This window comes from Chrysemys picta, chromosome 3, assembly GCF_011386835.1.
Source record: "Chrysemys picta bellii isolate R12L10 chromosome 3, ASM1138683v2, whole genome shotgun sequence".
NCBI lineage: Eukaryota > Metazoa > Chordata > Testudines > Emydidae > Chrysemys > Chrysemys picta.
Window position 1 is genome coordinate 204,080,969 of NC_088793.1, and position 27,051 is coordinate 204,108,019.

The 27,051-nt window shown below is 41.7% G+C and overlaps 1 protein-coding gene across 3 annotated transcripts in view; it reads left to right on the forward strand.

Annotated features, from left to right (window-relative positions):
• CFAP61 (cilia and flagella associated protein 61) overlaps window positions 1-26,444 on the forward strand; it is a 194,932-nt gene extending 168,488 nt beyond the window's left edge. For all 3 annotated transcript variants that reach the window (XM_008173983.4, XM_024110661.3, XM_065589825.1), the window contains 2 exons: window positions 21,607-21,697; window positions 25,987-26,444. In XM_008173983.4, the coding sequence (XP_008172205.2) occupies window positions 21,607-21,697; window positions 25,987-26,187 (292 nt within the window). In that variant the 3' untranslated portion in view covers window positions 26,188-26,444. The remainder of the gene's footprint in view (window positions 1-21,606; window positions 21,698-25,986) is intronic.
• Window positions 26,445-27,051: the final 607 nt, after the last annotated feature.

Below are 27,051 nucleotides of genomic sequence, written 5' to 3' on the forward strand. Positions count from 1 at the left end.
TTGAGCAGCTTCACAGCATGCAGCACCATTTCTGGAATTGGGAAATCAGTGTTGGCTGGTGAGAAAGGATCATTCTGCAGACCTGGAATGAGCAGCAGTGGTGTAAGAATTTGAGGATGGCAAAGGCAGCCTTTTTTGAGATATGTGCTGAATTAGCCCCAGAACTACGAAGGCAGCGTGTCAACATGTGGTGCCCCATAATTGTGGAGAAGCTGGTCGCCATTGCCATTTGGAAGCTAGCCACCCCCTAATGCTACTGGTCCATAGCCAACCAATTCAAAGTAGGGAGATTGACTGCTGGAGCCATTGTCATACATATTTGATATACCATGTATAAGGTCTTATTGCACTGGGTTATAAAGTTACTAATGCTCAGGAGATTATTGAAATCTCTGTACATATGGAGTTTCCAAACTGTGTTGGGGCAACTGAGCCCATTATTTTCCCTCATCCCCAACCAGGGCTCAGAATTTATAAACCAAAAGGGGTATTTCTCCATGGTTCACCAAGGGCTTGCCAACCACTGTGACAGGTTTACGAACATATGTTGTGGACAATGCATACGTGGTCTGGAAAGGTCCAAGATGCTAGGATCTTTCAGAATTCAGCTCTAGTTATTTTATTGGATAAAGGACGGTTTTCCCCCAAGACACTATGGACATTAATGGTGTGGAGATTGCTCCAGTTATTCTGGGAGATCTGAAACTATTCACGGACCATTTGGACAGAAGAAAGGAACTGTTTATCAATTCAGTGTCACCTCAGTGGAATGTGGAAGATGACGGGTGGAAGATAACCTTCATGCAGTCCACCCTGTTAAGTTCGAAACCACGACTAATGTCATCAAACCACTGACCGAATGTCACCTGTGGACCTCTCAGTCAAAAGAGCAACAGGATAAGCCCCCCCTTTCAGGGCTAATGTACTAGGCAGATCAGACTTGGATTAAAGATCTGCCCATTGAATATTGAAGGCCTCTCACAGTCCAAGTGTGACTACCTGGAGAAAGACGACCAACATCACTGCCCTCACCCTCCAGGAGACCCATGTCACAAATGAAGAAAAAGCATGTTGTACAAAATCAATGGTTATAAACTCATAGCTAGCAATTACCACCCAAAATATGGGCTTGCAATTTACATAAAGCGGGAAATCAACAAATATGTGGTCCTTCCTCCTGTAGCGCACAAAGAAACAACTATAGTCTCCATGCACATCGGCAAGCTAAACATCATTAATGTATATAAGCCACCTTGTGCACAGTGGCTTCAGCCAGCTCTACAAAATGCACCAGACCCTGCTGTATTTGTGGGTGACCTTAATAATCACCACACACTATGAAACTATGCAGCAAACAACATTGCAGGAAAAGAACTGACACACTAGGCATTAGGAAATGATATGCTACTCCTTTTTGATGCAAATTGGCATGCCACTTTTCACTCTCCAAAATGGGGCAGAGAATACTGCCATGACCTGACGCTCATCTCTAAAGGTGATACCAGCACATCAATACCTCGATGACTTCCCGAACAGCCAGCAGAAACCAGTACTGACCCATATTGGCATTCAAATCCCAGTTCTCTATTCAAAACTGACACTGCACTGAAACTTCAAAAAAGCAGACTGGGTCACTTTCACCACAACTGGGGATAATACAATCTCCTGCATTCTCTCAATGCTGAAGACTTTTGACTACTTTACTGTGCTCCTAATCTCCGCCACAAAGAAGAACATCCCCTGGGGATACAGGTCATCGTACACTCCTTGCTGGACTGCAGAGATCCAAGAGCTCCTCCACAAATATGATGCGTATAGAGACCCAGAAATTGGAAAAGCCTTCCTGGTATCACTGGATGCAGCAAGGCGGAAACGGTGGCTTGAATGTGTAGAAGGTCTAAACTTCACACTCTCGAGCAGATTCTAGAACCTGCAGAGACACCTGGAGACTGCAAATCCCACACAATGCCATTAGGCCGCAGGTGAAAGTCGATACGCTTGTTTCTAAATTTTGGGGACATCAGAACAGCCAGTGGACAAACAGTATCGCAGACAAGTCCAGTATCAGCTTTCGCCTGTGATATCCAGCTGCACTCCATCATCTCAATGGTCTGGACCATTCACAAGGAAGGAAATTGATGCAGCCACGAAATTCGGAAAAACAGTGGGAAAAGATGGTATCTATCCTGAGTTCCTATATAACCCGTGTCTTCTGGCATGGAAATGGATGATGCAGCTTTTCACCAGCATCCTGGAGACCAGTGAAATCCCCTGCATATGGAGAGAGCCAAGGTCTTTGCAGCCCAAAAGCCTGGAAAACCTGCAGATCACCCTTCTAGTTATAGGTGATGGAGCATATGATTCTGAACTGAATCGGGCCCAGTGTGGACACCAGCCTACCCAAGGAACAAACTGGTTTTCAACTGCACAGAAGTGGCTTCAACCAGGTTCCTCACTACAGAACATTGAGGCTGGATTCCAATGAAAACTCAAGACCAGTACTGCTTTCATAAATATGACACAGTTTGGAAGGATGGTCTGCTACTGAAAATGACCAAAATGATTCCTGTGTGCTGATTCTCAGGCAGCTAAACCCCATGCTTAGCAGACAAAGGATGCGCGTATACTTTGGAGATCAAACCAGCAGCTGTGCACTTTGAATAATGAGCTGTCACAGGCTCTGTACTTGCTCCAACACTCTTCAATGTATACACGAGCAATATGCATGAAACGATAGTACAGAAGTTTGTGTATCCCAATGATTTGGCACTCACAACTCAGGCCTGTAGCTTTAACAAACTTGAAGTGACCCTTACACCTGATCTTAAGATCATGGAGGAGGGCTTTCAAAAGTGGCAGCTGAAGTCAAATCTGAGCAAATCAGTAGTCTCTACTTTCCCCATTGACAATAGAATCACACAAAATACTTTAACTGATGAGTTCTGTGGTGAAACTGTGCATTATGACCGAAATACAACATATCTCAGTGTCATTCTTGATCGCACGACCACCTCAAGAAAGTAGCCTCTAACGCGAAGACTCGTATCACCATTATTCAAAAGTTAGTGGAAACAAGCTGGGGATCAATTGCCCTGGTGCTACGAACATTGGGCTTGGCCCGGGTGTACACAGTTGCAGAATACTGTGCACCAGTGTGGACAAGAAGCTGCCATACCCAATTTGTGAATAGACCAATGAATCAGACCATATAAATCATCACTGGAACTTTAAAATCAACACCTGTGCTGTGGCTTTCTATATTAGCAAATATTGACCCCTCCAGCTGTCCAAGATATAACCACAGCATGAGAACTTAAACACACTGAAGACTACCCAGAACTTCCCCTCTGGCTGGTTATGGATCACATACCCCAACTCCTCCTCAAATCGCAAAAGTCACTATGGACCACATGTGACCACCTCATGTCTCTGGATCCAGCCAGGGAATGGCAAAATGTCTGGACCTCCTCTTCCATTCCAAAGAAGCACATTATTACTGACTCAACAAACTGCCCTCCCGATTTCAACCTGCCAGGCAGCCTTTGGACCACAGTGAACCACATCAGAACAAACCATGGAAGATGCGGCTACTTGATAACAAGTGGAAAAGCAAAGACACACCCCCCCCCAACTTGTGGTGATAACATCTGAACCATCGAACACATCATAAAGCAGTACCCAAAGATGGATTCTAAGGTGAACTGGATGATATCCACAGCATCACAAAGGAGGCCTTGAAATGGCTTATGGACCTTCAACTGCATCTATAGAATGTGGCTGTGCAGATGCCATATGTGAGAGAGTGGAGTGTGCATTTGTCCGTTTGAAAGGTTGTGTAATAGGTTAGAAGCCGCAGAAAAAAATTTGCCCACGATTATAGCTGCATGTTGTATTTTGCACAGTATTGGTGAGAGTAAGGAAGGTTGAGGTGCAGAGACTTGATCAGTGGTTTGAGCAGCCAGCAAGGCATCCAATAGAAAATGGAAACCACAAAAGCAATACTCTCAGGGATGCTTATAGCTCTTACTTTGAGTCTCAGGCTTGAAAATGTGCAGTTGTATATCCAGCTATTAGCCCGTGGCGCGGGTTGGATGGATTCTGAGCAGGCAGGACAGATACTGGAGGGAAGATAGGTAGGTAGGTAGGCATGCACCCTCCATGGTTGGTCTTGAAAATGTTCGATAATCAAGGCTTTAGCATGAGACAGAGGCCAATTGCCCGGCTGGAGCAGCCACATTTTGAAAACGTGTGTGCGGGAGGGTCAAAGGAACACTGTGAGCCGAGGGAGGGGGCAGGGCTGGATACTCAGAAAGGCACCTAGCTCACATCTGCCTAAAATGACCGCAGGCATGAGGCATCAGAATAGAAGCTAGCATGCCAGTTAGCATAACAAATGTTAAAGCTAGATACTGGCATAACGAGCTTCCCGCAATAGGATCTGCCTCCTCAGTCCTGGCATGGGTTTCTGGCTCGGAGGGCATCAGAGTCCTGAGCCTGAAGAGACCCTGGCTTTCCAGGAACAGCTCTTCACTGGCCACCTCATGTTCATCCTCAGATGTCTCTTGCTGCTCGGCCTTGGGCAGGAGAAGGGAGAGGAGGAGGGTAGCAGAGGCAGCAGCAGGGTCCCCAACCTTCTTGGGTTCAGTAGTGGAGTAATTGATCGAAATCTTGTCCAGCTCCTCAAAAAATGGACAGGTAACATTTTCGCTGCCAGACCTTTTCCTGGCATCCCTGGTTTGTGTACGTTCTCCTGAGCAGTTTGCTCTTTATCCTGCACTGGTAGGCGTCCCGGATGTGGTCTCTCATGGACATCTGCTTAACAATGTCCACAAAAAGATCTTTATTCTGGTGGCTGGCCACAAGAGCTTGCTGCATCGACACTGCTCCCCCGATGACGATGAGATCTAGGGTTTGGGCACAGCTCCAGGAGGGTGCACGAGACATGTTGTAAGGCTGAAATCAATATTACATGGTCTGGCCAAGATTTTCAAAAGTGGCTGCCTAAAGTTAGGCTCCTAAATCCATATTGGAGCATCTAAATAAAAGGCCAGTTTTCAAAAGTACTGAGCATCCAGCAGCTCCCATTGACTTGAGTGTAGCACCTTAACGAGCCCATTTATTCAGTACCTAAATATGATTATAAAGCCCAAGTCATCGTATAAATTCTTGGGGGCACATACTATTAAGCTAGAAGATGAGTGCCCCCGTGATCAGACTGCTGCCCCTTTTAGAACTAGTCAGCAGTGCAGTCTCATCAGCTTCTCCTCCTGACAGTTTTAGAAAATTCCAAAATCTATTGGGGGAAATTGCAGATCTGTTCCTGTGCGCTCTCTAAGAAGAAAAGTAACGGTTCCCGTCACTTAATCCAGCTCAAGTAGAACTGTGTGACATTATAATAATTTTGCTGAAAAATACATTTTGGGGGTACCAGAGCTATTTGTGAATTCCACAACTCGTTTGTGGGGGGGGATTAAATGTTTTGACCATTTGGAAATGTTTGGTTTCAACATTTTCATTTTGAAACATTTTGTTTTGACTTTTTGTTTTGGAACAGCATTTTGTTTTGAATGTGACCAATTTAAACAAAACAAGGGTGAGAAACAGCCAAAACAAAACAAAAAACTTAAAAAAACATTGTTTAGTTTTGAGTTGACCAAAATGTTTCCGGTCAACCCAAAACAAATTTTGGTTGCTTTGATGTGGTGAAAAAAAATTAAAAATCAGTTTTCATTTGTATTGAACTGAAATTTTTTTGATTTTTTTTTTCTTTTTTCTTTCCGGCCTCCATGTCGGTCGCTGACATCTGTCTCAGTCCCTCAAAGATGTAAAAGAGATGATAGGCTCTATCAGTTGCCCTAAATTCGGTTGCAAACTCCCCTACATTCTGTGGCACATGTGGAAATGGGTCTAACGGGCTTGCATAATAATAGGGCAGTGAAGAGCTGGAGAACCCAGAAGAGGAAACACTGAAGCTGAAGACTTTGTATACAAACCTGTTATACTGCAGTACCCCAGGGTCTAAGGACACATTTCACAAGGTGTAAGCAGGCAGAGAAATGTATAGGGCTTCTACTTGGAGATTTATTCATATTTTTTAAAAATTAGTTTCTTAATATATGGGCTAGATCTGATGCCCATGTCAGGAAGGAGGTTCTGCAATCTTCATTGAATTAATTATTTGTCGCTGCTCAGCCTTAAGGGGTTGAAGCTGCTCCACTGAGGATAAATAATTGTAAAAGTCATTGGGCCAGAGAGAGAGAGAGAGAGAGAGAGAGCACTCACCTGGTAGGTGGGAAACCCAGGATCCAGTCCCCGCTGCTCCAATGACTTCTTTTATTTATTGACAGTGGAACAGCTTCAAGAGGAGAGGCTGAGGAAGCCCTACAGCAGAATATACCATAGCCCAATAGCAAGGGCCCTCACTAGAGAGGGGGAAGATTACTTGTTCAAATCCCATCTGCCTCTCAGTTGGTGAGGAGACCTGAACCAGAGGTCTCCCATATCCCGGATGAGTACCCTCACCACTGGGCTAAAAGTTATGAGCAAAGGGATCCCCCCCAGCCTGGATTTAGGTGCTTATCTCAGTGAGAGTGGCAGGGGTTAGCACACACCCCTTGGCCAAATACCTCACATTGGCTAGTTTAGGCAAGGAGCCACCCAGCATGCTGGCTTTGTGAATCCCATTCTGAGGCACCTATCTCTCCCCATTCATTGTATAAGGAGCCTAGATGCTTAGCTCAGGTTGGTGAATCCCAGTGTTTTTCTAGGTGCCAAAAAGTTGTGTGTGGCAATGCTGTGAATCACCCCATTTAAGGTCCTTTGTGACTCTAGCCCTAGATATTTACAATAATTCCCAAAAGAGGGGTGGGGTGAGTTTTGACCGGCAGATTAAATCACTTGTTCCTCAGTTCCTCCCCCTTGTTTTCCTGCAATAAAACAACCACTGTGGAAGCCATAAGACACAGTGGCCAAGTTATGGACCATATCCTTAGAGCAATGTTTATTAGCCAGAATGGGCAGGGATGGTGTCCCTGGCCTCTGTTTGCCAGTAGCTGGGAGTGGGCAACAGGGGATGGATCATGTGATGATTACCTGCTCTGTTCATTCCCTCTGGGGCACCTGGCACTGGCCACTGTCAGAAGACAGGATACTAGGCTAGATGGACCTTTGGTCTGACCCAGTATGGCCGTTCTTATGTTCAGTGGCATTTCCTGCCGCAGCATCTTAAGTACAAAATAGATAATTAGAGAATCCTCCTGATACCTGGCAACGAATTGGATATTCTTTGGTATCAGGGCATTAATATGATATGAAAGTGATTCATATAAGCTTCATTTTGCAGTAATGAAAATCACATTTGTTAATACAATGCACAAAATCTCTCCCTACCATCTAGTTTCTAAAATACTTAAGTTGCTTATTTAATGAATGAAAGTGTGAGTGGTTTTCATACATGAGATTTGTAAAGTATCAGATGAGTGAGTTTGTTTTCAATCATACTATGTAGAAGTTGATCACCATGATATGATGCAGTAATGTTGATGCCAAGACAAGGCACGACTGCTCCTCAGATTCAGCCTAAGTACCAGTGTATATGTCATAACTGGAAAGAATAAGATAACATAGGACAACGATGAGACGTGTGAGTGCCTTTGTTCTCCATGTTACATTATAAAAGAGCACATCTAGGGGTGATGTTACTGGAAATACTGTAGTGGGAAGCTGCATCATGCCATTCTTTCTTCAAAAGCCAAAATGGAGGGTTTTTTAAAATGTAATGACAATGGACAATGTTTATTACCCTTATTTTTAGTGTTTACCGTCATCAAGGCTAAGGGTGTCTTCCTGCGTCTTTTTATCATATTGACTTTCATATTTCGAAGGTGGTAACATTACATTCTATTTCCCCCTCCCAACCTCTTTTTGTACATTACTACTGTTTAGTTTAAAGTTTATGTAGGGCTCTAGTGGATTAGGAAGGCTTTGATCGGATCCGAGATTTGTGTTTAAATCCTAGTCCTTCCACAGACTTTCTTGACTATTGCCAAGTCACTTAACCTCTTCAGTTACCTGCTCTGTAGAAATTAGAAATAGTAGAAAGTTCAGAATGTTCTGTTAGCCAGTGTACATCTTAATAGGCAACCAGTTGCTTTCTAGGTGAAATTTAATGTGTTGTTTTGGACCTATAAAGCCTTGGTTATTTTAGAGACCTTTCTGTGTTGTACAGTGGCAGTCGTGGTCAGCTCAAGTGCTCAGACTAAAGTCCTCCTGGTTTAAAGGGAAGAGGGACAGGAGTTAGGGGATTCTTGATGATGTGCCCTTGACTCTGGAATCCATTGTCCTCGCTTTGTTCTGCAGAACAGTGGTGACTTTCACGACATGCCATGACACAAGTCTTTTCCACAGACAAAGCATTCAAATTTTCAGCCCCAAAGGTAATGTTATAGCCATGTGAAAACAGGAAGTTATAATGGGAACGATTTTGTATTTTTGTAACCTTTGCTATCAGAAATAATGCTATAATTTCATCCTAAAAAGCTACAATAAAATAACTTTAAGGTTGCAAAGACCAAACAAGTGGAGAACATCACTGGATGTTCTGGTAACTGTTCTCTTCAGTCTTGTCCACATCTCCCCAAGTCTATGATCCTAAATAGTCAAAAATATTTCAAAATGATATAAATAATACCGACATTTACAAAATGTAACTATTTGGCCTTCTCTTCTCAGATTCACTTTGCACACAGTATTTTTTGCAGTAGGCTAGAATTAATGAATTAGTGTAATTTTTATGAGATTCTGAGCAGAAACACCACAATAGAATGTTTAATGGCACCATTCTAATAAATCTCAAAAAATAATAGACACATTAGGAAGGAGAAAAATATTGAATGTTTTAAATTTTATCTTTAATAGGACTAGTGAAAGATATTAATTAAAAAGGACTTATGGACAGGATAATCATTGCATATCAGGGATTATATTAAACATGGTATATGTGCTGCATATAAAGATTTAGACCAGCCTTTCAAAAAATTAAGAGCATTTGTTTATTAAAAATAAATATTAGAATGCATTGCTTTCTGGAATTTGCTGGATCCTGTCACATTAGTGTGCCTCAATTACATAAAAGGGATTCCACCTTACTCTTTTGTTAACTCCGCAGACTTGTATGAGATATTTTTTCCCTGCAGGGAAAAAAAAGAACGAACGGAAATGGGAAAGGCTGTGAGCATGGTTGAGTGGGACTAATGCTACTCAGTACCCTTTCCAGCCTAATTAGAGGTAAATAGGTGTGCTTTTTATGAAGAGAGAACCAGAATAAGAGGAGCTCATGAAGGGATGGATACTAAAGCCCTAACAGCTTTTCTTTTCTACTGGAATTAAATGCTAGCCATGATTCACACTATTAAAGCTGTACTTACATAACAAATCAATATAAATAGCCTGACATCTTTAGGTGGCTTAAATTTATTTTATATATTTAATTAATGTCATTTTTAATGAGCAACTAAGCTTCTAATGAACAGCTAGGTTACTAAGAAACCCCAAGGCCAGGATTAATAGGGAAAGGCTAGTCACCTAATCTTAACATAGTTTACTTATGGTAGAACCTTGCTAATTCATATTAATAATTAGACAGGCCATTGTGAATTATTGAATGTTCCGAATCTGTAAATGAACAAATAATTTTAGATAAGTAATCATACTGCACCACAAAGTGTATTTTATTGATTTTGTTTGACAGTTTTAGTTTTCTTTTAATTATTTTTCATAATCTATTAAATATACATCATGCAGTATGTTGTGTAGAAATACACAAAACCTTAAAACATCTGCTATTTTTTTTTTTTTTTGCGAAATAGGGGGGAGACTGCCATTTTGGGTGCCAGCTGTAATGTGTTTGGATTAGCACACTGCAGTTTAGCAAGGCTCTATTGTGCAGTAGCCACTATTAAGAAGTAAACATTTACCAACAGTTCGGTCTGTGGTACTGAGGTAGTGCAGAATATCTGTATAGTGTTCTTAGAATAGGAAATAACTACAGTACCTCAGTTACTGGGTTGAAGTAACTGTTGCTAAATATTCACTTTTTAATGATGACTTTTATCAATGATATTATAACATAATATTCCTTTGATATTAAAAATACAGAAAATAAAAATGAGAAATCAGTATGATATGGATGAATATTTTTTACAATTTGAAGATGCTGGCAAACAACATAAATAGGTACAAGTATAGGCCCTGATTCAAAGCCCATTGAAGAGAGTGACAGTCTTTTCATTAACTGCAGTGGGTTTTTGAGCGCATCTATTGGGAGTGGTATTTTGCTCAATAGGAAAAACCTCTATCCAATTCAATGGTGGTTTTTCCTGAATGAGGATCACAAGATTGGGCCTATAGTGGAGTGTACTTATGTACTATAATTAAATTATAACAGTATTTTAAATGCCAATACCCATGTTGGATTTTAAATCAAATGAATTATTGCCAGTTTAACAATAGTCCCAGTGTTCTTTTAAAAAATGATAAATAGCCACAAATTTCCTTCTTTGATTTTTATATTCCCATTGAAAGAAGCATGAAATAAATGTATTCCTCTCAACTAGTGAATTGTATTATTTTATAATCCTGCTTCAATAAAGTAAATCATAGGGCCTGGTTGAATATCTCTTGAAGTCCGTTGTAATTTCTGTTGATTTCACTAGGCTTTGGATCAGGCCAACAGTAGCAGAATCAAGGTTGCCAATTTTCTAATTCCAGAAAACAAATCCGTTGCCCCATCCACTGCCCCGCCACTTCCCTGAGGTCCCACCCCTGCCCCTTCCAGAGGCCCCGCCCCCGCTCACTCCATCCCCCCTCCCTCCATCGCTTGCTGTCCCCCACCCCTGCTCCCGTGCTCATTTTCACTGCAAGGCCCAAACAAGCATATTTATTGTTTTGACAGATGTATTATGCTAATTTCAGGTTTTATTTGTTACAGGACACCAGAGCTGTCTGCAAAATAGTCAAAAAGGATAATTTAAAAAAAATGAAATTTCACAAAGGTTTTCATGGTTCTTTCCCTCCCCTCTTCCCATTTTTCATAACCAGCTCCATGTGGAATTAGGACCACACATTATCACAGCAGCAATGGGTGGCCCACTCCTGAAGCCCAAATACAAATCCATAAAGCACAACCACAGAAATGCACACCTGTCCATACACCTATGTAAATAAATCTGTAGAAACTCACTCCTACACCTACATGCAGATACACATGTGTACACCTCTAGCATGCACTAACACATATACTTCCATGTAATTTATTATTACAATTGTTGTTCAGTGCCTAGAGACCCCAACAAAGATCAGGGCTCCAGGGTGGTGGGTGCTGGACATACACATGAAAAGAGAAAGTCTGCAACAAAGAGTTTATAATGTAGCTAGACAAAGGTGGGGAGAAATGTCTGATCCATCGGCTCTTCTGCAATCACTAGTCAACAACATTAACTTTTTAAGAAATAACACATTTCTTTTAGAGTTCCCTTCTCTTTTAAAAATGAAATGAAAACACACATATTTTATGTCATCAATTTTTTTGTGTGCTCAAGCCAGCAAAAGGAATAAAAGTCAAAGAGTTAGGGTGCAAATTTTATTCACACAGGTATACACACATGCGGCAATACATGCACCTCCCTACACACACACTGCCTCTTACACACATACAATGCATGCATGCACACACTTGCCTACAGAAAGATGCTTTTTCATACACTTTTCCAGGGGCTGCCTAAATCACCCAGCCAGGAAGGGAGGAGATGGGCTGAAGGGGAAAAGATGTTGGGGGGGGGAGGAGAAGAGGATGGGGAGGGAAAGAGGCTAAGGATGAAAGCCAGGTGGGGGTGAGAGGGGGCAGTGAAGGAGAGAGGAGGCGGTGGGGGGGGTATGTGGAGTGGATGGGGATGCAGGGGGAGGCAAAAGGCTACAGGTGCATGAGGATGTGGGGGAAATGGGTATATAGGAACATAATGGGAGTGCACCAGTGTATGGAGGTGAATGGGGTGCAGGGTTGTGGAAGGTGAGGGCGGCTCTGGGAGGTGGAGAGGATGGGTGGGAGAGAACTGGAAGGGCTACAGGTCTGGGATGGTAGGTGATGGGAGCGAGGGGGGGTTGGGACGAGGAGGGATGCAGTGATGGGGGATGCGGGTGCAGGGGGGTTGGGACGGGGAGGATGCAGTGAGGGGGATGGGAGTGCAGCCCCCTTCCCAGCACTCGGAGACAGGGATACACATACCTCCAACTCCCGGGTGCCGGCGATGGGGTGACAAACACGCCGCAGCTCGAGCCCAGCCACAAGAGGAGCGCGAGGAGAAGAGGGCTGGCCAGCAGCAATAGCCTCAATAGCCGTCTGCTGAACGCTCACGAGCCGTGTTAGTTCCTCCCCTGCCCTGACCCAGCCAGTGGAAGCTGCACCTGTGGGTGGGGGCAGGGCAGTACGCAGACCCCATCCCCTTAGGCTAGGAGCCAGACATGCCGGCTGCTTCCCGACCCAGGAGCCACGTGGCGTGGTGGCTAGCAGAGAGCCTGCCAGCCCCGCTGCACGGCGCTGCAAACCGGACAGTCAAGCGCCAGGTCAGCGATGCTGACTGGAGCCACCAGGATCCCTTTTCGACCGGGTGTGCCGGTCCAAAACCGGACACCTGGTCACCCTAGCAGATTCCCAAATAACTGAATTATCCAGGGAATACCTGAAACACATTGATAAATAAATGTTCAGTAAGTAGTGTTTTTGTGCAAGGAATTAAACAGTACTCCTGCAGTGGTTCTGCTGTAATGTACTTCTGTTTTCTTGTTCCGTGGTTGTAAATAAGTTATAAGCCCTGTAAAAAAAAAATTACAAAAACAGTTAAAAATTTTTATATACACAATTTAATATTATTGTTTGCCTAGCCATGCAATATAGCTTTTTATCTCATTTAAATCATCTGGGGTTGGTAGCAAATTTTCAGTGTTGTTTTCTTCACCGTGAATTTCATTTTCTGGTCTCATCACAATCTCATTGTAATTCAGCATCTCACAAGTCAGTCTCTCTCTCCCTCCCTTTTCCACCTATATGATTCACTGAATAACTTCAGTTTCAGTCAATTAAATTGCAGTCGCAATGCCACAAGCCCAGCAACATCAGCATCAGTAACCCTGCTATTTATTTCCAGCAGGGTTGACTTTTTGAGTACTTTTTACAATGGTCTTTTTTTACTTTTGGATGTGGTGTTCGTTAGCAAGTTTTTTTAAAAGTTGTCTTCCATTGAAAATAAGACATCTTTTGGAAGGTAGTTGCTAAATCCTTTGTTTGTATAGTCATAAATAATACTCTACTATCTTAACCAACCTTTACTGCGTGGAGAGGCTGGTTGTTCTCAGCATATAGAGAACATGATTTTTTGTCCCCATGATTGTCACTTGTCATTTTTCACAGACCAAAAATCTGTATCTAATGTGTCACCATTACAAGCTTCCATTATTTTCTATTCATGCAGACTGTCTCTGAGTCTAGATCTTGATCAGAGTTTTTATTTTCAGCCGCCTTTGATGTCACTACTTGTTGTAACACCATTTCCATCATTCTGATCAGCACTGGCTGCTGAAGATGTGATTTTCAGTAGATTTATAGGACCAGATTTTCAAAATTGCACACACATCCTGCACACTTAATTAATGTGACTGCACCTGAGTAACACATAACCGTGTGTAGAAATGACCAGAAATGGCCATTTGCATACACATATGTCCTGTGTGCATCTGCAGTTATGGCCATTACATGTTCAAGTTAGGCACATAGTTGTACATGTCTAAATGTCATATAAAACTTGCCCATGTTTTCTGTGACAGAATAAGAATTTTCCTCTTGCACTTCTTAAATGTCCTTGCAACTGAGCAAAGGCTTTAACTATTTAAATATAGCACATAGTGTCAATGTGAAAACATACATAGCTGGGGGGCAACATAATGATAACCTATGGATCTAATACAATGCTTCAGATTAAATAGAGCTGTATACGTCATCCGAAAGATAATAACAAGTGGTGTGTTGCTGAATAGCTGGGCTGCTGCATTCTAAACCATTGGAAATTCTTGAAGGGTCAGAAATGAACTACAATATTTAAGCCTAGAGTCTGATGGGATAAGACACAGTCTTCTGTGTCTTCTGATGGGATGAGACACCCATCAGAAGACTCTGATGGGATAGACACAAGCTCTGGATGAGCATTTTTAGCAGCTGTAACTATTTGAATAACTACAACGAATGCAGGAGGACACTATGATCCATCTTTATGATCCATGATTTAGTTGGGGATTGGTCCTGCTTTGAGCAGGGGGTTGGACTAGATGACCTTCTGAGGTCTCTTCCAACCCTGATATTCTATGATTCTATGATCTTGATGATTGTAGGGCAGTCACGTTGATGAAGGGTGAAGTTATGGACATCGTGAGTTTCCATCTTCCCTGCAGCTGTTCTTCAGCTAAGTGCCAATGACTCCATGGCCATACCTAAAACTTTGCCAACCCTATAGCTAGACTGTAGAGGTTCTAAGTAATGTCTTGATGAGACTAACAAAAGCTCCCAAACAAAAGTCTACAACGTAGCTTCCATAGGTGCTGAAACTAGGGGTGCTACCACACCCCCTGGCTGGAAGGGGTTTCTATCATATGCAGGGTTTACAGTTTGGTTCAACGGCTCTCAGCACCTCCACTGTACAAATTACTCTAGCGCCCCTGGCAGCTCGTAATGTGCTCATTATCTTTAAACACATTGCAGTAGTGCTGAATACTTTGAGCAGTCACTAGAATAAAAAAAAAGAGACTTGATTTCTGGAAAATATCTTTCACCACAAAGGCAATCAAATGACTTTTGAGCACAATAAAATTTCCCCTCCAGTGGTCTCACGTGAAATTTGCTATTTCCATGTGCAGGTCGAGCTATTTTATACTTAATAATCACAATTTAAATTGGAGCCAATATGAGCTGCCCAGCCTGTATGAATAATGGCCACATGTGTCAGTCAATTCAGGCCAAGATTTGTTGCGATAGCACAGGTGTTTGTCGTACCAAATGTCTGGTGATAACAATGGGAAGTGTGGGAAGCAGAGTGTATAAGAGTGATGGCAGACTCCAACATTTGGGGGGGGGTTTACTTTCCACCAGCACCAGTGAAAAGGGACTGGCAGACCCACTAGTATTCACCTGGCTACATCCCACCTCCTAGATCAAACCTTGCCAATCTTGAAAGGCTGCATGTCAGAACAGCGATGGTTTCCATAAATGGTACAGCATAATTATTGGCTTAAGGCATCTAAACAGGTGAGGAAAATTGCTTGGAATATTTTGGGTTATTTGAAATTCTGAACATTTGAGAACTGATATAGTATCTCCAAGATGTACCTGATAGTATCGGCCAGGTTTTGCATATTTACTGTATTTCAAAAATCCCATTTTTGTCAAAAATAAGGTTAAAACTTTTTTTTTTAAAATTTTGCTTGGCTGTCCACTGCATTGCACTCTGTATAGGCAGCCATGCCCAGTGCTGTGGGCATTAAACGTTACCACCCAGGAACTGCACCTACTGTAAACTTCTATTTCTGTTATGCTGGCTGGTTCTGTGAGCTCCAAAATGGAACAACAGTCCTACCCTGCACCGACTCTCTATCTGGCGGACTGCATAAAGTTGGTGTGAGTGGCCGATATAAACTATAGCAGCCTTGAAGCTGAGTTGATCTAAAGTGCAAAGCTAGCATGGAGGGACACCCCCACACAGCCCATCATTGGTTAAACCCACTTGTAGCATATTTAGACTGTAAGATGTTCAAGGCAGATATCCTTTTTTATTCTGTATTTGGACAGTGCCTCACACAATGGCTTCCCAGCCATCATTGGATTCTGTAGGTGCTCTCACACTAGAAATAAGGAAGAGAGGCAGAACTCATACTAGAATCCAAAATGGCTCCTCTGAAGAGCAACGCCTGAGTTGGTTGAAATATGGATTTTTCTGTATTGCTCCTTAATCCCAACTTAAATAGAGGAAAAGTACACCAAAGTGCATTAATAACCTCAGAGTTTGGGGCGCTGATGTGCCAGTCATCTATATATTGGTGTACTTGGAGTGCTAGGTGAGGAAGTTGAGAATATTTAGGGCCTGATCCCCAGCCCACTGAAGTCAGTGGAAAGACTCCCATAGAGTTCAGTGGAGTTTGGTCACTTAGTGAACCATACTGTTGTGGCTGACCCTAAAAAGGGGCATTTTATTGTAGTAATGGTTGATTCACAGCTTAAACAAGAGATTCTTCCAATGAGACTGTTTTATCAAGATATGAAAGTCAACAGTCAAAGATCCAAACTAATCCTGCTGATTTAGAGAGTGAATTATGACACCCAAATACACCCAGACAAATTTGTCCTGATTGATAAATTTGTTGGGATTCTGAAATAAAGAGAATTGGGTGTGTGGGAAACTGGGGGGAGGGAAGAGTGGGGAGAGCAGGAGTAGGAATAAGAAATAACAGACCCTTGTTCTTTACTTTAATTTGGTTTTTTTATTGCTGCTACTATAGAAGTTTTTTTTAAGTAGACAACTGAACACCAAGAGAGGACTCGCTATCACCATGGTTAAATAACTCTAGCTGCAAGCATACTGGTAACTTGTGCCGAGATTTTCAAAGGGCAGTTAGGTGCCCAGACCCCATTGATTCTCAGCGGGAACTGAGTGCCTACCTACCCTTTGTGCCTTTGAAAAGCCACCAGCCGTCACCACACAGACTCCTTGGTCTCATCTCAGAGCAAAGCCAATACATTGGTAGCATAAGGCAATATAGCAATGGTAGAAATCTCCTAGTATTTATCTATACCGGTTGTTTTCTACATTTGTTTAAATTATATTAACATGATTCTGTTCTAGAAAAAAAACTGTCTCAACAGACACACAATTCAGATCATTTAATAAACTCACCAGCAGAAAGAGATTTTTCCTGGGTAGTTAATGAGTCAGTAAGTCAGCAATACCCAAAGTGTAGGGTGCACCCCAAAGACAAGCCAGCTTGGGGGACAAAGGGTCCTCTCAGCTGTCCTCCAAAATCCAAGCTTGCTTGCTTGCTTTTTTTTAAGTACATTTTTATCTGTTGTGGTTGTGAAGAAAACCTTGAAAGCATGACCCAAGTGTGCAGCAGTGTTTGCCAAGGAGTCTGAAACTATTACTCTGAAGTATGAACTGCCGCATTCATTACAGTCGGTGCTAACTCAGATGCCAATGATGACACTTTAAATGCCAACATTGTTAAATATACTACTGTTCATTGAAGCATGTGAAAAAGGAGAGGCTATCTCGTATTAAGAAAATCTACATAGCCGTATAACATCAATGTTAAAAAAAGATAAGTTGGGACACAGACACACACACAGATTGGCTTAAAAATCATGAGATTTTAAAATATAATAAATATTGGGTTCTTTTTATTTACCTTTTTTTTGAGTCTTTATAGTACACTTGGATCATATTTTCAAGCTTTTCTCTACAACTATGATGGCTAATTTCCTTTTTTTATTTTCTTATTTAATGAAAGCTAGGATTCTTCCACACTCATGGAAGTCCAGCAGCTGAGACAAAGAGAAACACAAACTATCACAAAATCCATGATAAAAATCACAAGATGTGACAACATTGTACTATCTGCTCTGCACGACTGCTCATTTTGGACAGATCTTTAACAATTTATGGTGGGATTGAGGTGAGGGTGTGATTGGTTTAATTTTCCTGAAAGAAGGGCTCAGCTTTCAGTGCTGCAGTGGGTGGTAAAAATAAGTGTCATGTCTATATTCCTTTATAGGAGTATGCCTAAATGGCTAATAACCTATGCCTGGCAGAATATGGGCTCTGTTGAGAGACCTGTAGTACTATTCTCTTTTTTTCATCGTTCACTACTGTTACCCATTACTCAGATGTCATGGGACTTTTTTTGATGTGATTAAAGTTCTCATTAACCCTTTCTTTCATGGTTTCTTGTTGTGGATGCTGAGCTTGGCATTCTCAGTGTAAAAGTACCTCACAACTTTCAAAGTCTTTAGATTTTTTTTTTACATGTTCACATCCAAGGAAAGATCTGATGTCTTGGATGGTGTGGATGACTTAAGTGGTGCAAGTGTGGATAAGGGTCAGTGTGCTGTCCTCCTCTTTCTTTCTTTTTCTTTTTTTTAAGTACCAGTAAGCATCGGAGAACTACTGCTGCTTTAGAATGTTTGAAAAAAACATTGTCCTCTGAAAGTGGCGTATAGCAGTACCTTAAATAAGAGTCTGGAGAATAAAAATAAATGGGTTTTGGATGGGAATCCAATTACATGCAGATTTCAGAGATACCACATTTTTATTTCCCAGGATTGGCCAACTTTATCTGCTCATTTTTATCCTGTGTCCCCTTCTAAACTAAAAAGATTCAGCTCCTTTTGCATAGGATGCCACTCGATAATTTTCTTTTTTCTCCCCTTCATCTAATATAGCTACACATCACAGATGAGGCAGAACAGACTTTATGTATTGTTTGTCAATGAAAGGAGAGAACAGCTTCCTAGCAACAAAAAGGATGTCACATATTGTCTTCAAAAGGAGACCATTTCACCCCATCTAGTTACAAATGCCTTCCAATGATAGCTTCTGTAGATATAAAAGTCTACCAGCAGGGGATCCCCCCTTAAGAAGTGACCAAGTTTTAAAATCGGTTATGCCCCTGGCAAACATTGTACATATTTAGCTTGATCATTTTGGCAGGTTATGAAAGACTAAATGGTGCAAACACATGTGGCAGATGCTGTTCTCATGATAGTTGAGGAGCCTCTGAGCCTCTGTTGGTAGCATGCCAGGTTCATCTTGTACACTGAAGAGCATTATACTTTCAAGCTTTCTACAGCTTGCCCTTAGGGACTACTGTTGAAGTGGTAATAAAATTTAAAATGAGCCTCAGAAAGTCAACTTGTTGGTTTGGCTTCAAGTGAATCTTTTTCATTATTAAACTTCAATTTAATGGAACATGTGTTGTTGTAGCTTGAGAGAGTAAATCCAAATATGGTTGTTAGAAAGGTGATTCTGTCTTAAGAATAAATATGCACTGCCGGAAAGGGAAGAGAGCTGCTTATATATTAAAACACTCTGTGATGGTTGCATTTCTTTATTTGAAATGAGGTAAAGGAAATTTTGTATTAAATAGCTGGTTATTGGTAACTCCTGTACAACCAGGCTTGAAAATATACACAAGAAATTGTCCACTTCCAGAGTAAACACACTTTTATTTGAGCCAAATACTGTAGGTTGGTGAAAAATTTCAGGCCTTAAACTCCCAAATCTGGGAATGCTGTGATGAACTGTAAAAGTCTGAATACCCGAAGATGATATCAGCTGAACTAGTAATAATAACAATAATACTCAGAATCCTCAAAGCATTGTACACATGTCATTTAATCCTCATAACAGTTCAGTGAGGTAGGTAAGCAGTTTCATAAAGGCAGGGTGTTTAAAAGACTAGCTTCAATCACAAGATGAAATCAGTGTCAGGGACAGAATTAAAACGTGGGAATTCCAGGCTCCCAGGTTGGTGCTCAGATCTATAAACTATTTCTTGCCCAATAGATGTTTCTCTGTTAAAACAGATTTACCAGTAGTAATTGCACAACTAAAACTAAGATGCCAGGTGAAAATACAGGAAAAATTTATGGCAACAGGGCCATGGATTTTGGCAGTGCATGTCAGTGTAATGTGAGCATCTTTAATTATCTTGGTATATCTTTTTCTTGTCCTCTCCTATCTTGCTTTGCCATCTAACTGTTGACATTAAATGAAAAATGTTTTGAGATGAGTTAGTTAAAATGTTTTGGGGAACTGTTCATTTCTATCTATGTATCTTATAGGGATATGATAAATACATTTTAAAGTACGTTTTTAAAAGCGCCTCTTAGAGCTGAGTTCAGCTTTTGTAAGATTTTGGACCGAAATATAGAGATGAAATCAGTCTTGGTAATGTGCTAGCAGTGTGCAGCGAGATGCTCCTATGTCTGTCAAAACGGAAAGGTAAAGATGAGTAGCAGTGTCAGTAAATATTTATATTGTGGAAATGTCCTTCATTCTGTTTGAGGCCTTGTTGTGCTGGGTGCTGTACAAACACACAAAAGAGACAAGCCCATATCCAGAGGGCTTACCATCTAAAGAAGCAAATGGAGGGAACGAGATGGGGGTATAACACACAAGTAGATGGGTATGGTGAAGAACTGGCACAGCTCTATTAGTTACATGCTGTGGTGTTGATTGAGTCATTAATATCTGAAGTCCAATGAAGCTTTTATTTATAGAAAAATTGCTGATAGGAAATATCACAATTCAACATTTTTAAAAGGTTGGCTTCCTTTTAGAAAGAAACTGAATGCTGGTTTTCTGTGGAAATTGTCATTAAAATTATGTAATTTGAGTTTTTATTCTAGAAATGAATATATTTATTGAAAGGACATCAGGCCAGATCCCATCAGATTTACAAATGCAATATTGCTTATTCATGAGAGCAATCCCACTGATGTGAATAGACTACAAGCTTCCAATGACACTGTTCATGTCTAAGGACTATGGTCATGATCTTGCAAACATGCACATGTTTAACATCAGTGAGATGATTGAAATGAGCAAAGCTAAGGATTTGCATAAGTGTTTGCAGGATCAGGCCCTATTTAGCTGATACCCAGTTTAATAATAAGTCACACTGATTCTTTTGGTGCTATTCTTTCTTCAGTGGGTCCTTTTAACTTTCATTAACATTAATGAGAATTGCATACACACATCAAGCAGAGAATATACCTTGTGTAATCTACAGATTATTGACACAACAACCATTATTTTTCGTTATATAGGAAATAGAACTAACCAGCAATTTTCTGTGTCATCCAGTTGCCTCTAGCTGCATTTACAGTATCTAACTATATATCTCGTTATGGCCTTGCGATAAATAGATACTTACATTTTTCTAACTTTTCACAGAAAAAGTGTAATGAATGCTTTCTATCAATAGATATAATATAAATGTTAAGATAGTTCCTCTTAAGATAGATTCAATTTAGCTTCAGTGCACTAGTGGAAAGAACATATTGCAACACTGTGGTGGCCTGTTTTTCTGGCCTTTATTAATCCAGAAACCTTAATGATGAACAACATTTGTGTCATTGTCTACACAAATTTAATTTGTTTATGCAGGAGTTCAGTTAATCCTGCAATCTGCTTTTCTCAAATGAGGACAGATAATGGAGACACCGTTCTTTACAGGTCTTCAGGCTTTTAAATTCTGATAAAATCAGGATTCTTCACTGGGTCTTGCCACAGCTCTGAATTAAGCCACTTTAAATGTAATTACTGAAGCTGGCTGTACATCAGGAACATCCATTAAAAGAATTGATTGACCATGCTGTTACGGGAGGCATTTTATGAACAAACGATCATGATGGGTCCAGAACTGTAATTTATAAAAGCAAAAAAGCAGGTAAATACTTTATTAGTGGTTAATGAGAGGTTCACTGGATAACTAAATTTCTTCTTTTTCAACCAGCTATTTCAGGGAACCTTGGTCCATGGCCATCTATCATGATCGGTTTATTGATCTTAAGAAAGAACTGCGCCAAATCCTAATATCCAGCCAGGTAAGAAAAATGACTAGCAATTGCATTTTATTATTGGAGTCATTTGTTATTGTTGAGCACTTAGGTTTTTTGCTCCCATCTTCTGCCTTAAGTTTCACTTTTTTTCTGTTTAATTACTCACTTTGGAAAACCTAAATAGACATAGAGTCTAAGCAGCATAAGGGAGAGTCAGTAAATATTGGAAATTGCTTATTTTAGTTATTTTTACAAATCTCAAAGTTGCTGGTAAGGTTTTTTCATTGTTTATGTTGCTCCATTTTCCTATGCAGGATTTTTATACCACTTATGTGTCTTTTTAGTGCAAACTTGCTACTGACACATGGAATTTCCATTTCTTTAGTTAATACTGCTTTCCATACAGTTTCGTTCATTTTTCTGCGTAGTGATATAAAAGCACTGTACATGTCATCCTAAAATTTCAGATCCTGTGAGCTGTAAATCTTTCTATAAATACCCATGGGCACAAGCTACCTAGTTGATAAAGTAACACAAAAGGGCTTTTCAATGATAGATGAAATTCCCAAATATAGGGGTGGGGAGAAATTAAGATGTTTGTTAATGTCATTTGCACTGTTGACCTGAGCATAAATTCATAGTAATTTCTCTATTTTTCCTCCCCAAGTGTCTGATTCAAAGCCCATTGAAGCCAATGAACAGGCTGCCACTTGATTCAGTGGACTTTGGATCAGTCCCAAAAGACACAAAGTTGTAAACAGAATTTTTTTTCTAGTCTAAAGCTTGCTGCTACCTAGTGGGTGGTTTAGTGCCGTTCTACCGTATCCCTCCATGTACCTCCTTCGCTTCTGTTTTACATATCAAAATTCTATATTGCTGCACTACTTTTTAATGGATTGCTGCGCTTACCATACAAAATTGTTAACTATGTATTGAGGTAATATCACCCTAGTCCCTAGGAAAGGTTAAAATAAAATATAAAGGTGCTAGATAGTATTGTCTCTTCTGTTATAATATGAAGGGTACTTAAGTGAAGTATTATTTTTAGATTTTCTTGAAAACAATTTATAAAGAACAGAAAATGGAATTCTAACCAAAAAATTGTGCCTGAAGATAGTGATTTTCTGCTCTGTTTCAGCGGAGCTTCCTGTATTGTAATGTGAACTTATCTCTTATGTAATATCTGTATTATTGTTTATGGACAGCATGGAAATGGTGTATTACATATTTCAGCATTACTGACTCAGTATGCAAGCTGTGTCTCATGTGAGTTAGTCCTGACACACACATGCAAGTAATCCTGTTGAGATCACTCGGACTACTCCTGTGAATCAGGATTACTCACATGAGAAAGGGTTTACGAGATCAGGTCCTATATCTGACAGGGTAAATGCACATTTGTCTATTTTTATTCTAATTCCCTTCACACAGATTTTGATATTTAGAAACACTAGGTTTAGTAAATATGTATCTTCTATGTCTGTTTGTAAGCACTGAGCATGCTGTTGAGTGCTTAATAAATACATAATGCACCTTGGAATATATCAAAAGTGTCTTTTAAATTGTCATTATATAATTTGGGAGCAGGAGGACCAGGACCTTTACTATCTGTTGCTCATATTGCAGTTGAATGTTAATTCAAATAAATGTTCAGTCAAATGCAAAAAATAAGTAACATAATAAGTAAAAATGTTTAATGAGCACTGTTATAGTTATGGAGATAGGTATATCTCATAGAACTGGAAGGGACCCTGAAAGGTCATCAAGTCCAGCCCCCTGCCTTCGCTAGCAGGACTAAATACTGATTTTGCCCCAGATCTCTAAGTGGCCCCCTCAAGGATTGAGCTCACAACCCTGGGTTTAGCAGGCCAATGCTCAAACCACTGAGCTATCCCTCCCCCCGGTTGCATTGAGAATGTAAACTACAAAAGTCAGGAATTTTAAGTTATGATTACCATAGAAAATGGAACTCAATTAAAATGTAACAAGACATACAGTAAGAGAAACTAAGACATGCATAAGAGCCAAGTTAGAATCATTGTGTGAACTATGTCTGTGAACTTGTGTGTTTAAATTCTGAACCATAAAATTGTATTTATTTGAGGAGTCTCTTGCACAGGATATTCTTCTTCTTCAAAATCTGATCATGCTTTGAATATTTACCCATTTTGTAGGATCCCAAACATGTATTTATTTCAACATGCGGTGCTCCAGCTACGCAGACATGCAGACGATAGAGATGAGTTTTTGCACCTCCATACACGGCTAGATACACACAAAAACTGAAGCCTGGTGATGCTATTACAGATTTAACATGAAGGGCAGCTAGAAAATTGCTGGGATTCACAAACCTGGGTTTGGCACCTAGGCTTCCCGTGAAAGAAGGGAGAAGATGCCTCAGAATGGATTCACAAAAGCTGCATGCTGGGTGGCTCTTGCCCAAACTAGCCAATGGGAGATGCCATGTGTCCTAAGCCCCGCCTTTCTCAGCAAATTTAGTAAATCTAGTGAAGCACCTCCTTCTACTTGGGTTTCTCAGCTGCACACCCTGTCCTGGAGTTAGGCACTTACGCTGATTGTACAAGAAGCTGGAAGGGGAGGGGAGAATACAGAACATCCCTCATAACTTTAAGCCCAGCAGTCAGGGTACTCACCTGAGATGTGGGAATCCCCCACTTCAAAGGGATTTGAACAGGACTCTGCCATATCTCAGGTGCAAGCCCTTATCACTGAGCTATGGGATAGTCTGTTTTTTGGGTTTCCTCAGTCTCTCCTGTTGAAGCTACTGCACTGTGAATAAATAATTTTAAAAGTAATTGGAGGTGGGGGACTTGATCCTAAGTCTTCTACCTTTCAGGTGTGTGCTCTGATCACCAGGCTCCAGAGTTATTCTTCATGCTTGTGTGCACTCTCTCTCTGGTCCAGTGATTCTTTCATTATTTCTCCATAAAAACAACTTCAACAGGAGAGACTCAGGGAGATTCACATCAGAATATCCTCTAGCCCAGTAGTTAGGGTACTCACCTACGAGGTTGCGGATACCTGTTCAAATGCCATCTTTCCCCCTAAGTTGAAGAGTCAACTCCCAGATGAATACTTCAACCATGGGGCTAAAAGTTATGAGGGAAGTCCTCCCCAAGCCATTTTATGTAAGCTCGCATATAGAGGCCTGATTTGGTAGGCAAGTTCTTAGTATGCTTTACAGATGGGGCCCCACACACAAGGTAAGCAGAGGAACACTTATCTTCCCCCAGTTCATGCACTGCTCTGGGGCTGAAGAGTCCAGACATCTAGAGCAGAGCTGTAGTGTGCATGCACAGATGGAGAAAAATAGGTGCCGAGGGAACATTTATCACGAAACTTTAGGTGCCAAGTGAGTTTAGGCTCCTACAAGGTTCAGTGGTAGTTGAGCAGGGATTTTGTGAATCAGTCAGGCCAGATTCTGGGATTTAGGCACCTAAAGTGGCAGTTAGGCACCTGAGTCCTTTTGTGAATCTAGCCCTAGCTGTTAAAGTATTAATAGAAAATTGTATAGTACACGTGCAGTATGAGCTTTCCAAGCAAAGGCACTTGTCTTCAATAAGAACTACTAACCTGGTTTTCAGATGGCAGCTGGGGTTGACTGGAAAATCAGGCCATACGTTGCTTGCAAATTTGACATTTAAAAACATACACTTCTGGTGCTCAGATAGTTCAGAAAGGTTTATCTGGAAATTCAATTTCTAAGAAGTTCAAATACTGAAATTGTTGTTTCTTGCCCAAGACAGTTGTCAGACTTTGTACACAAATTCTACATATATCTGTCTGTACACACACAGACACCTTTTGAACTCTAAATAGGTGAGAATTTTCAGACCAAAAGATAAAATTAACACCTGAATGTATGGTCTTATCAAAGTGTCCTTTGAGCCATTAGTGACACCACACTGCCACAGTGTGATAATCCCTCCACTGCGTTCCCGATAGCTATTGCCACCAAACACCCCTTTCCTCATCCAAGGAATGTGGTGACCAGCTGTCTCTGTATTTGCTGCCAGGGAGAATGAAGGGTGAAAGGCAGGCTTAGTTGGCTGCCTCAAACGAGCGACCTAATATCAATAAATCCTAATTTATCTGGTGCCTGACCCTTGAAGACTGTTGCTGACCTAAGTCCATCTAGTTGTACAAACCATTGAGTTCTGTTACATTTATGTGTTTCTCTAATGCTGTTTGGAACTATTGGTGTGTGCATCCACCCTGCCTTTTCATCATAATAGAAGCTAGTGTTTCTATACCTGCCCATCATGTTTTGTCAAGTCAATGCTTCTCTTTCAGCTTATTCCTCTGTTTTACAGGTGGATGGCCTTCCATCATTGGAACAGTTGGTTCACCAGATAGTGGATGGCAAACTCATTCTTTCTGAGAAACCAAAGAAATACCTGAAAAGGTTCTTTCAGCAAAATATCTACAAGAGACGGGTGGAGGAAAGCATTCTCAGTTATCTGAACTACAATAATTACCATCTGCCTATGTATGCATGGCCAGGGATTGTTTAGTTAGGATTGGCTAAAGGAGGCTCGCTTTTCACTCCTGGTCCCTAGGGCCCCCTAACTACCAGCCCCTCTTAGGGAGCACTGAGCTGGCTTTCAGGCGTAGGCTGCATTCAGCCAGCAACATGCAATCTTCTCTTTCAATTCTCCAGTAGGTGGAGCAGGACTTTGATTTCCCATTCCGCAAGAACCAGCCGGGCCAGGCCCAGCCATTCCTATGCAAAGCTGGCCTGGCTTTCAACAATAAAAGCCCGCTCCTACCAGCCATGCCTAGCTCGTGTTTCTCTGATCCGGGCCTGGCCGGGCTGCTTGTGGATGGGCCGGGAGCAGCCGCTGTTTGGCTGCGCGGGGGCAGGGGTTGGAGGCTGACTCCCTTGCGGGCCGGGCCGGCGGCCCCCGCCCCGCTGGCAGATGGCCGGTGGGGGCTGGAGATCGCCGTGTCGCGGCTGAATTGTTCATTCCCCACGCGGCCCGGCCAGAAGGTGCATTGTGGCGGGGGGAGGGGGCGCGCCAACGGGCCGCCTCGTGACCTAGCAGCTGCGGGGTTAACTCCCTCGCGGGAGGTGCCTCGGCAACCAGCTGACCAATGGCCGCCGGCGCTTGGCTGCGCAGCCAGCCAATCGGCAGGCGAGCGCCCAAGGCGGGAAAGCTGAAGCCAGGCACGGAGCCGGGCTGAGGCGCTGCGGCCAGGTGCCTTGTCGCGCCCGTGGCCAACGCTGCCCGGCCTCCTGCGATGGCCGCGGGGGGCTAGGAAGGGACCAGTGACCGGGGGCTGGCGTGTTACCGCGGGACAAAATCACACCGCGCTGCCGGGTGTCACGTCCCTTCTTCAGACACCGCCCCGCGGCCTGCACCCGGGGAGCATTCAAC